General features: G+C 55.4%; 5 protein-coding genes across 5 annotated transcripts; 3 read left to right on the top strand and 2 right to left on the bottom strand.

Moving 5' to 3' along the window:
- The first annotated feature begins 74 nt into the window (after positions 1 to 74).
- On the top strand, positions 75 to 1,888 carry L969DRAFT_195824 (glycoside hydrolase family 125 protein). The gene is made up of 2 exons (XM_014710430.1): positions 75 to 409; positions 458 to 1,888. The coding sequence occupies exons 1-2, from the start codon at positions 104 to 106 to the stop codon at positions 1,790 to 1,792; spliced, it is 1,641 nt and encodes a 546-aa protein (XP_014565916.1). The 5' UTR covers positions 75 to 103; the 3' UTR covers positions 1,793 to 1,888.
- L969DRAFT_53169 (uncharacterized protein) lies at positions 1,835 to 4,244 on the bottom strand (the record flags this gene model as incomplete). The annotated part of the gene is made up of 11 exons (XM_014710429.1): positions 1,835 to 2,017; positions 2,061 to 2,156; positions 2,211 to 2,342; positions 2,398 to 2,553; positions 2,604 to 2,768; positions 2,819 to 2,830; positions 2,934 to 3,149; positions 3,203 to 3,347; positions 3,395 to 3,727; positions 3,778 to 4,155; positions 4,204 to 4,244. The coding sequence occupies 11 exons, from the start codon at positions 4,242 to 4,244 to the stop codon at positions 1,835 to 1,837; spliced, it is 1,857 nt and encodes a 618-aa protein (XP_014565915.1).
- Positions 4,245 to 4,310: 66 nt separating this feature from the next.
- Positions 4,311 to 7,598, top strand: L969DRAFT_196034 (uncharacterized protein). The gene is made up of 4 exons (XM_014710428.1): positions 4,311 to 5,225; positions 5,275 to 7,069; positions 7,121 to 7,319; positions 7,380 to 7,598. Exons 1-3 carry the CDS (start codon positions 4,411 to 4,413, stop codon positions 7,175 to 7,177), a joined length of 2,667 nt encoding a protein of 888 aa, XP_014565914.1. The 5' UTR covers positions 4,311 to 4,410; the 3' UTR covers positions 7,178 to 7,319; positions 7,380 to 7,598.
- L969DRAFT_78391 (uncharacterized protein) lies at positions 7,266 to 9,834 on the top strand. The gene is made up of 9 exons (XM_014710427.1): positions 7,266 to 7,319; positions 7,366 to 7,469; positions 7,520 to 7,611; positions 7,666 to 7,765; positions 7,821 to 7,984; positions 8,145 to 8,171; positions 8,215 to 8,967; positions 9,015 to 9,394; positions 9,448 to 9,834. Exons 1-9 carry the CDS (start codon positions 7,310 to 7,312, stop codon positions 9,792 to 9,794), a joined length of 1,977 nt encoding a protein of 658 aa, XP_014565913.1. The 5' UTR covers positions 7,266 to 7,309; the 3' UTR covers positions 9,795 to 9,834.
- L969DRAFT_89893 (uncharacterized protein) lies at positions 9,806 to 11,213 on the bottom strand. Its single transcript, XM_014710426.1, has one exon. The coding sequence runs from the start codon at positions 11,120 to 11,122 to the stop codon at positions 9,812 to 9,814; it is 1,311 nt and encodes a 436-aa protein (XP_014565912.1). The 5' UTR covers positions 11,123 to 11,213; the 3' UTR covers positions 9,806 to 9,811.
- Between the last annotated feature and the right edge of the window lie 28 nt (positions 11,214 to 11,241).

Raw genomic sequence — 11,241 nt, 5'->3', positions numbered from 1 at the left:
CGAGCCTGACGCCTGACACGCCTGTTTCTGTCCAAAGAGCTTTGTCGATCGACGCGACGAGCAAAGTGCAAGCTCACCGGCCTCGCCAGCGAATCAGCCTAAGATGTGGCGGCGCGGTCGGCAAGGTGTCGCCACGTCATCCCAAGGAGATGATGACACACGACCACAATCATCGAGAAGCTATTCTTCAAGTCTCGTCGAAGCCGCCCTGGAGCAATATGCAGCTCGGATAGGAGATCCCGAGCTCAAACGCATCCTGCGCAACGCTCTACCTAATACGCTCGACACGACTGTGCATTCTTATGATCTGGATTTATCCTGTCGCGACCTCTCAAAAGCCCAGCCCCGTGCTTTCATTATTACGGGCGATATCCCTGCGCAATGGACTCGAGACTCGACGAATCAAGTCGTGCGTGCTCCCTCGCTGCAGATAGGAAGCTCACACGTGCGCGAGTAGCGGCCCTATATTAAGATTCTCAAAGCGCATCTCGCGGGTCACCCCACAGCGCTCGAAGCCGGAGAGGAGGATGCAACAGCGCAAGACGCACAGAAGCTCTACCGACTCTTGCTTGGCTTGCTGTATCGACAAGCAAGTACCATCATCCATCATCCTTTCGCTAACGCGTATCTTCCCCCCGGCCAAACAAGAAAGCCGCCGAGTGGCGATTGGGTCAGACCCATTTGCACACCGTCGAATCCTGATGCGAACGACGGCAACACCTTCTGGCCGCCCGCAAAGGACGAGCGACAACGTTCCACGCCGGGCGACGAGAATGTCGGAATATGGGAAGCGAAATGGGAAGTCGACAGCTTGGCAAGCTTCATCGGTCTTGCTGCCGAGCTGAGCCTTGCGACTGCTCGAGTCGATTTCGTGCATAACGACATTTGGCGCAGAGCGTTCGCGCTGGCTATAGCCACATTGAGATCGCAGCAGCGGTCCACGGTAGTTGAGGAAGCTATACTACAAGGCAGAGAAACGGACCAGCTCGATGCTTCCTACTCTGCAGATTGGAGCAAGCGATATACTGGCGCGAGAGGAATCTATCGCTTTCAGAGACGCGACACATCTGCTACCGAGACACGCTCGCTCGCGGGTCTTGGCGAACCGGGCGAAGCATGCGGTTTGGTCAAATCAGCCTTCCGCCCATCAGACGACGCAACGGTGCTGCCCTTCCTGGTGCCAGCCAACGCTCAGCTGACTGCCAGTCTTGCTCGTCTACTGGGCGCATTGGAAAGCAAAGATGTCTCTGATGCGCTGTCAGATGTACTGCAAGAAGCACAGGGACTGGCAGACGACATAAAGCAAGCGATCGAGACACATTGCATCGTCAACGGGCGATACGTTTACGAGACCGATGGCTATGGCTCTACACTATTCATGGACGACGCAAATCTGCCGAGCTTGCTTTCTCTGCCTTATCTTGGCTTCATCAGCAAGACAGACAAGACCTACCTCCAGACACGCAAAGACGTGCTATCAAAAGCGAACAAATACTTCTTTTCAGGCATATTAGGCGAAGGCGTGGGCGGTCCACACTGTGGACTCGATCAGATCTGGCCGATGTCAATCATCATGCGAGCGTTGACTAGTTCCGACGACGCAGAGATCGCAACAGCGTTGCATACAATCAAGACGACAACAGCAGGCACTCACTTTGTTCACGAGAGCTTCGATGCCAACAATCCTGCTCGATTCTCCCGGTATCACTTCGCATGGGCCAACTCCCTCTACGGCGAGTTGATCATGCACTTGCTGGACGAAGGCAAGGATCACCTGCTCGCAGCTTCATGACATGCAATACATCGTACAGAGAGTGGTACACAGTAGTAAGACTCATGGCTTGCGCAAGCTGTCGAGCCTGCTTTGCAGGTCGCCAAACTCGTTGCCGAGATTCGTGTCGGGCGCGCCTGCACTGGTCGTTGGCAGAGATGCACCTACACCTTCGCCCACTGCGATCCTCTGCTGGGCATTCGATACTTGCTCTACCGGTCCAAGCGATGTAGGTGCTTCGCCCAGCTGCAGCAAAAGGGATAGGTAAGCCGTGTGCGCGCAGAAGGACCTCGCAGCTTGCCTGTTGTGACACCGAGATGCCAATCTCGTCGAGAACTTCCTTGAGTATCTTGTCGCCTTCTTCCTCCTCTGTCTCGCCATCGTCCTGGCCAGTGAATCTCAGTGAGTAAGAAGCAAGACATGCCGTTCTGTGACGGACCTCCATGACATCGTCGACGGCGTCGCTCATCATTTCCTCCTTCATGTCCATAGAGCTCGACTCTTTCTCGAATTCCATGAGAATGCGCTGCATGGCGGGTATGTTGAGATTGCGAGACATGCCCGACATGGCCTGCCGTACGCGCCGTCAGTTCTGACGAGGTCAATGACGCGAGAAGGGGACCGACCCGAGTTGCGCCCTTCATGGCCTCTGCCATTTGCTGATTACTCCTCATGGTCTGCAACCGTAGCGATACCGCTTGTAATTGTGTCCTCATTGCGTAGAACTTGGAAATGTAGCGCCGAGTCCGTACGAGATCTTTCGCCATGACCTTGCAAGATCCCTGTTCGACAAGTCAGAGCGCCTCTTTAGTGATACGACGGAGTGACAGACCATTTGACCTGCTTTGGCATTCTTCCTGATATCTGCGACAAGCTTCTTCTCTTGTGCTTCGAGCTTGGTCCGCTCTCTGTCGAGCTCTCGTTGTGCCTTTTGTAGCGAGCGTTGGTGCTGGCGCATCCGCTCAGCCGGCGTCTTGGCCCGCCCGAACAGCGTTTCCTGTCACTGTTGCTTCAGCTCGGTCAGTCACATGGCATCGTCCAACTCACAATGACGTTCATCTTGTTGGATCCGAGAGGAGAGCAATCGATCAACCGCGACGCGCTTCAAGTCAATTCAGGCGGAAGAGCGCCAAGTGATCTACACAGATATGCTTTCGCCTACATCAACAATGCCGAATCCGCCCTCTTGATCCCATTCAGGAATATCCAGCTTAGCCTTTGCTTTCAGAAAGAGAGCCGTAGGCCACCTCGCCTCGTCTTCCGAGCCGACAAAGCACGCATGATGAATCGCAATAGAGTGTCGTGCTTGTACGTCTTGATGCAGTCGTAAGGCATCGTCGGGTGTGCAGTGATGTGCCGCATTCACATATGGCTTGAGCTGTGATACTCGCGGTCAGATCGGGCGCGGCTTGCAGGTAATGCTCCACGCACGCGAAGACCAAAAGTGCTGACGAACGAAAGTGAGCCTCCTCGCCATATGGGTATGAATGCAAGATCGATGGGACCGTGCTTCTGACCGATCTCCTTGAAAGCTGGACAGACGATATCGTGGTGAGGCCCTCTGTAGCCCGTATCTCTGAAGCCTTGGTCAGCAGAGCATCAAGCAATGCGACTTGTGCTTACCCTGCTGTAAACACTGCACATCGCTTGCCGTCGTGGATCTGTTCGACGACCCAGCCGCACCATAGCGTCGCGTTTTGATCAAAAAGTCCTCGACCCGAGCTATGTTGGGCAGGCACGCAGTGAATCTGTATCTCTCCCTTCTCCTTCTCGGGCGCTGGCAGTATGCTCGCGAGAGACAGCGTGTCGCTCTGCCACCAATCCAGCTCTCTGATGCGTACAGACGCGACATGCATCTCCTCCAGCCAAGCGCGATTGCCGAGCGGCACGCAGAACATGAGATCTGGGAATCTCGAGCGGAGCGTGTCTAGCGTCTCTAAGTCCATGTGATCATAGCTGCGCCGAGCTGCTCAGTCCTGAGCGACACGATCGAACGGACGACTGACTGATTGTGTGTAAGGCAGAGAATGTCAATCTCTGGCAGATCCTCTACTGTACAGGGTGACTCTTGCCGCCTGGCAGGACCGATGAAGCCAACAGGAGAAGACCGATACGAGAAGATGGGGTCAAAGAGAATGCGGATCGACCGTACATCCGCCCTTACCGCGGGCAATTGGACGAGCACGCCGGCGTGTCCGAGCCAAGTCGCCCTGAGCTTCTCGCTGCCCGCCTTGCCTTCATCGTCAAACCGGCAGGGGACGACGTTGACCTGGCGAACTTCCGATTCGTCTAGTCGGCTGATGAGCTCGAGTGGAAACCGGGAGAACAATGATGTCACGCCTGGACCATCTGCAGACGGCCATGGATTCTTGAAGCCTCCTGCGCTCGTATTAGCGCGTCAGCATAGACTGGTACACCTTTGCTTGCCAGACGCATGATGATGATCAGGTTTGGGCGTCTTCACCTTGCCCATTGGCTTGATGCCAGGGGCCTCTGCTGATCGCCAACTTCGCCAAGGCGTCACATGCCCGAAGTCGGCCGAAGCTTCGCGAATTCGCGAGAATGCACCGGCGAAGAGCTCCAAGTTTGCACATATAGAGACTCACGCTGTACCGAACCCATTGTAACATCACAACAGCATGACCCAGAACTTCACGGAGAAAGCGCAAGAGACGCTGCAAAATGCTTTCCAGATTGCGCGCGATCACTCGCATGTCCAGGTCTTTCCTGTCCACGTCGCCAGTGCCTTGCTAGCAGAGGACGGCAGCTTGCTCAAGTCTGTCGTCGAGCGTGCAGGTGGGGACTCGGTCAAGCTCAATAGGGCCTATCAGAAGGCGCTCGTCAGGCTACCGAGCCAAGAACCACCGCCGGACGATTACTCGCCCTCGAGCTCGCTTGCCAAACTCATTCGATCAGCTCAGGATCTCCAGAAGAAGAACGGCGATTCCTATGTTAGTCAGGATCATCTCATCTCTGCCCTCCTCGGCGACGATAGCTCGCTCGCTCTCCTGAAAGAGTCCAGCGTCAATCCTGTCCAACTCAAAAGCGCCATTGCCGAAGTTCGAGGATCCCGCAAGGTCGATTCTCGTCAGGCAGAAGAAGGTTTCGATGCTCTCAAGAAGTATGCGATCGATATGACTGCATTGGCTGAGCAAGGCAAGCTCGACCCCGTCATAGGACGTGACAATCAGATCCGTCGCGTCATTCGCATCCTGTCCCGTCGCACAAAGAGCAACCCTGTCTTGATCGGAGAGCCAGGCGTCGGCAAGACGGCCATCGTCGAGGGACTCGCACAGCGTATCATCAACCGCGATGTACCGCCCGGCTTACTCGGTCGTCTCTGGTCGCTCGACTTGGCCGCTCTCACTGCCGGCGCAAGCTACAAAGGCCAATTCGAGGAGCGCGTCAAAGCACTCCTATCTGAGCTCGAGAAAGCGACGTCACCTATCATTCTGTAAGTATCTCGTGGCCGTTCAGTGATGCTCAGACTGACTGTGACGCAGATTCGTCGATGAATTACATCTGATCATGGCAGGGCAAGGCAACGGATCGATGGACGCGGCCAATCTGTTCAAGCCCATGCTGGCTCGTGGCACGCTCCGAATGATAGGTGCCACCACTCTGGTCGAATATCGCAAGTACATCGAAAAGGATGCAGCTTTCGAGAGGCGCTTCCAGCAAGTCCTTGTGACGGAGCCTTCCATACCAGAGACCATCTCCATCTTGCGCGGCCTACGCGAGCGCTACGAACTTCATCATTCGTGCAGCATTCTCGACTCTGCTCTTGTCGCTGCTGCCAAGCTCGCACATCGTTACTTGCCTGCTAGGAGATTGCCCGATAGCGCTCTCGATTGCGTGGACGAAGCTTGCGCTGGCGTACGCATCGCTAGAGATTCGCAACCTGAAGCAATCGATCAGCTCGAGCGTCAACATACCCAGCTCAAGATTGAAGAGCACGCTCTGGGCCAAGATCGCGATAAGAAAGCTTCTGCTGCTCGTCTGGTCGAAGTCAGGGAAGCAATCGCTCGAATTGACGAAGAGCTTCATCCTCTCAAAGCCAAACACGAAGCCACCAAAGCTCGCGGCAAAGAGATTCAGGCGCTCAAGGAACGTATCGACGATCTTCGCACAAAGGCAGAGACCGCCCAGCGAAATCAAGACTTTGCGACTGCCTCGGACATTCGATTCTATTCGATACCAGAACTCACGAAGAAGCTCGAGAAGATGGAGGAGGACAAGCGCGCAGCAGATGTAGAGCGAGGGGAGGCAGACGACGTCGTGACGCCAGACGATATTGCAGAAGTCGTAGGCCGCTGGTCGGGTATACCCGTCAGCCGTCTCAAGCAAGGCGAAAAGGAGAAACTGCTCAACCTCGAGCGCACAATGTCCAAAGAGATCGTCGGACAACCGCAGGCCATCAAAGCTCTGGCAAACGCTATACGACTTTCCAGGAGTGGGTTGGCAGATCCTAAGAAACCTCCCGTGTTCATGTTCACGGGGTCATCTGGCTCGGGCAAGACGCAGACTGCAAAGTGTCTGGCGAAGTTACTGTTCGATTCGGAGGAGGCCATGATACGCATCGACAGCTCTGAATACTCGGAACCTCATTCGATTTCGAGGCTCATTGGCTCTGCGCCAGGCTATGTTGGCTACGAAGAAGGCGGCACGCTCACGAACAAGGTCAAGGAGAGACCTTACTGTGTCTTGCTCATTGACGAGATCGAGAAAGCCTGCCGCCAATTCTGGATGCTCTTGCTACAAGTCTTTGACGATGGCAGACTGACCGACAACAAGGGCGTGGTCGTTGACTTTTCGAATACTATCATCATCTGTACGACCAATCTTGGCTCGGCTGCTCTCAACGAAGTCGACAGCGACGCACCTCTCCCGCCAGCAGTCAAAGATGCAGTGGATGCTGCCATACGTGCCTACTTCCCTGCAGAGTTCATCAACCGCATCTCCAGTGTCGTCATCTTCAACAAGCTCAGTCGCAAGCATATTCGCAAGCTCGTCGACCATCGTCTGCGCGAGATCCAGCACCGATTGGCAGCGAGTGGCAAGACGATCCAGCTCAATCTGGACGAAGCGTCGAAAGATTGGCTCGGTACTGCTGGCTACTCGAATGCTTACGGGGCGAGACCGCTCAACCGTGTCATCCAGAGCGAACTACTTAACCAGCTCTCGCGTATGATCCTCGACGACTCGATCTTGGACGGCGAGACTGCAAATGTCACATGCGATCATCAAGCTAATCGACTCGTGATCCTTCCCAATCATCAGAGCACGATTCAGAGCATGGTAAGCACATCTGGACGCCCCCATTCCACCTATGCTGACATGTGCCTGCAGGACATCGACGAGGATGAGGAATTGCTGGACGATGTGGATATCGAAGAAGTCGACTAATTTGAACGATACCCGGACTGCTAGCATTATCTCGGCTGTAGAATGTAAAATTGCAACTTTTAGCGTCATGATCTTCATTACTGCTCGCGTCCGAGATCCCCCTTCACTTCTCCTTGCCACTTCACCACCACCATGTCGACCAGTGGGCTTCCCGTCGTGCAGTGTGGCCCTGCTGAGCCATCATGCAGTCTTTGACCAGCAGAACTACTCACTCCTCGCCCCCATCGCCGTTTGGGGCGTTGGCATCGGTACACACATTTATGGCCTGATGTCGCAAAACCTGTCAGGAACGGTCAGTTCCATCCACTGCGGAACACGACCCAAGCTGATGCGAGAGATCAGGGCGAGTTTGACAATGTCGCACCGAGAGCGTACTTGCAGAAGATGCAGTCCATCCCCAAGCCATCTGCTCTCCAGCGTCGCGTTATCCGAGCGTACGCTGTCCTCTGGCAGACTGACAAGCTCGACGGCTGATCACATGAGCACAGAGAGTCTGCTCAGAGCAACACGTTTGAGAACCTAGGCTTCTTTGCCGCTGCTATCATCGCGGGCAACGTCGCCAAGCTCCCCTCTTCGACGCTCAACAAGGTGAACTCCGCGCCTTTTGACGCCAGTGCGATGGCTGACGACAGAGTGGGCTTAGCTTGCAAGCGCATACGTCCTGACGCGGGTGCTCTACTCTTTCGCCTATGTCACCATCGAATCCGGACCGCTCTCTTACATCCGCACCGTCCTCTTCTTCTCGGGTGCCGGCATTTGCATCACTCTCTTTGTCAAGGCAAGCGAGGTCTTCAAGAACGCTATCTAGTCGGTATATACAGACAGACAGACACTGTCAATCGACTCAATGCATGACTGTTTGCACGCTGTCCGCAACCCCCCTCCGAGGTTGAGGAGGCTCCGCGTCGAGGGAGCCTCTATCATTGCGCTGACCCCTGCCGACTCTCCTCTCGATTGATTGGCTGAGTCTTCACGTTACTCAGTGGGCGAACATGTGAGTTGTCTGTCTGGACTCGACGTCGGGCTGATGACGACAGGTCGTACTACATTGGCAAGGCGGTCAAGCGAACGAGTATCAAGCCGCTCTCTGCCCAGTCCATCAACGCCATCACCGAGCAGCTCAGTGATAAGCAGACGGGCGAGTCAAGGCCTTGCTGTCCGCTAACAGCTGGGCCACCCGAAGAGATCTGTCTCGCATCCGAGACTGCGGAGCCCGAGCCTGTTGCTGTCAATTCAGGCACGGCGTCGGATCAACCTGGCGTGCCAACTCCTGAAGCCGGAAACGAGACGATCACGCCACAGTGCGAGGAGCCAAATGACGACAAGCTCCACGGTCATGCGCTCGATGGCCAACCTAGCCAAGTTGACTTGGACGATTCGATGACTCTGACGGATGACGCGATTGCCGTCTGGGGCTCGTCCGTCGTCAAGGGCCACGAAGAGCCACACGAAGAAGGCGAAGAGATCCCGAACAATTCACGAGCGAGCGATTATGCATATACACCCGTCGACTTGCCTGCAATACCATTACCCATGCGACCCGCCAAAACGCCCTTGCGAGCACCGACCTATCCTTCGACGTTAGCCCGCTCTGACAGCCTACGCTCGGGCTATCCGATATCGCTTACCCGCCCTCTAGAGGATGATTGGCCTCGATGCCGACATGAATCCGACAGAGCGCCGAACAGTCGATATCACCCTTACGCGTCATACGCTCGCGAGACGCACCGCGACGCACACCGCAATCATCAAGTCATCTACGGACCTCCCTCCTATCGCTCTCGTTCGAGGTAAGATAGTCTGCGTGGCTGCACTGCGAGACTAAAATGGTTTGCAGCTCGCGTGACCCACATGAGGTCTACATGCGAACGCCTGTCAGTCCAACGGTCCCTCGCGGATCAGCATCACCCGAACGCCACTATTCGCCTCAGATCACTCAAACAGCTGGTGTGACAGACAGCAACGTCCATCTACCGACGACGGTGGAGCAACAACTCTACCTACGTCAGCACAACGGCTGTTTGCGTTGTCATGCTTGCCCGGCCACTCATCCGACACGATCTTGCCGCGTTCCCCTGCCCCCTTACGATCCGATCCATCTGCCTGACGGACCTCAGCAGCATGCCAACCTTGGCCACTTGCCCACACCTGAGCGATCTCCGGAAGCGTCGCTCTCCGTCCCCAAACCCGAGCGTTCCCACACCGAGCGCACGGAGAGTATGCCTCTCTCCTGTTGCAAATCCCACTTAGCTCATTTCCCGTTCACGCAGCGCTCTGTGACCGACGCCAGATCACGCCGCCCGAAGCGAACGATCTCAGGCTAGAAATCCATCGCGAGACACTTCAGGAGCTCGCAGTCGCCTTGCGCTCAACGGATGTCCAGACGATGACGGAAGAAGACGGGCGCGATCTTGTCGGCATCCTCAAGACTGTCCTGGCAATGCACAAAGATCGCTTGAACGAATGCAGAGCCAGCCCGACGAGTGCCTCGAGAGAAGTCGAAACGACGCTGCGTCGAGCAGATATGACTGTTCGTGCACTCGATGCCAGCTCGATCTCTCGTGTAGAAGCTAAAGCAGTCATTGGTATACTCAATGGCCTTCGATTGGGCAGCTAAACTCTCGTATCTGTCCATCAAACGTGATCGAATTCCAAGTACATCTCGTGAATCAGTGCTTGAGCCATGAGGGCAGTGCCAGGATAACGATTGGGATGGATCCAATCAGCATGATCCTGCCAGCCTTCGAAGAGGTTGCCAAAATCAAACATTCTGACGTGTGCCTCGCGCGCGCCTTCTTTGGCGCCTTGCGACAGTCTCTTGACCGGCAGGTCGCCGAAGTGCTCCTTGTGTGGGCCTTGCCCAGGTCGATGCATTGTGCGAGCCCACACAACTGCGTGCGGAAATGTTTCTTGAATTTGGCGGAGCGCTTGGGCATAGCGCAATGTGTACCTCGCAAACAGGGGTAGATCTTCTTCCAAGTATACCGACTGCGTGCCTGAGCTTTGCTGATGTGCGTGCGCTAGATCGTCCGACAGGACGGTGAGCGCATCAACGTCCCACAATCCCGACTGAAAGCGCACAAAGTCGAGCTCATCGGTATATATTTCGACTAAAGGTCGAAATAGCTCAGTCAATCTATCTTGCAAAGCGATCGGCTTATGCACATCTGGTGCTGTTGATGGCGATGCCCGCAAGTCTGATAAGAGACCGTAGTGAAAGACAGAGATGATACGAAAGTCGAGCTGTTCGTAGTAAAGCAAACGTGGAGCGCCGTGTGACCGAACATCCTTCATCTGCGCATCGTCCGAGGCGAGCACGTTCGCCTCGTAGTAAGACACGATCTTCGGCCGACGAGACTGAGTGATATTGGCGAGGTCCTCTATCATCTGCCGATCTGTCGAATCGCCGATAACCAATGCTGTCTTGCCGCGTAAAAACTCGAGTCCCTCCGTCATTTCTTGCGTGCGGGACAGCATCCCAAGCCAATCAGGTGCGGGATCGCAAGTCCGCAAGAGTGGCCGCCATTGCGTCTGCGCCGGGCGAGCTTCATCGTAGTAGACGTAGCCAGGCTCCCCGAATGGATCGCATTTATGCATGACCCAAGGCGGCGGAAGTCTGCGGCTGTGCGCCAATACTACAACTAGTGCAATCAAAGCAGCACACATGCCGACCTGGAAAGCGTGCGACGACGACTTGTGTCGCGTGTCCGGGTCATTCGCTGGTTCCGGCTTGTCATTGTCGAGCAGCTCTTGAGGGAGACGACCGTAGCGCGGCAGCGAGCTCTTGCACGATGAGGTTCCGACGAATTCACATCCAAAGATCGTTCTTGAAGGAAGCGGCCAATGCCTCTGTAGCCAGCACGGCCAGATTGAGTTTGTTCGTCGACTGTCGACATTGCCATCCGCTGCCGTCCCTGACGATGACTGCAAGTCTGCAGATAGCATTGGATACACTGAGTGCTTGTGAGAAAGAGGAAGATGAGGATGTGAAGCATGTTTGGATGTCTACGAGCCGCATTGCTGGGCTCGCACAAAGGGCGATCTAGCGACGAGCGGCCGCCACT

Source organism: Mixia osmundae, assembly GCF_000708205.1.
Source record: "Mixia osmundae IAM 14324 unplaced genomic scaffold scaffold_10, whole genome shotgun sequence".
Taxonomy (NCBI): Eukaryota; Fungi; Basidiomycota; class Mixiomycetes; order Mixiales; family Mixiaceae; genus Mixia; species Mixia osmundae.
The sequence above is the reverse complement of the archived record's forward strand: the minus strand, read 5'-3'. Positions and strand labels throughout refer to the sequence as shown.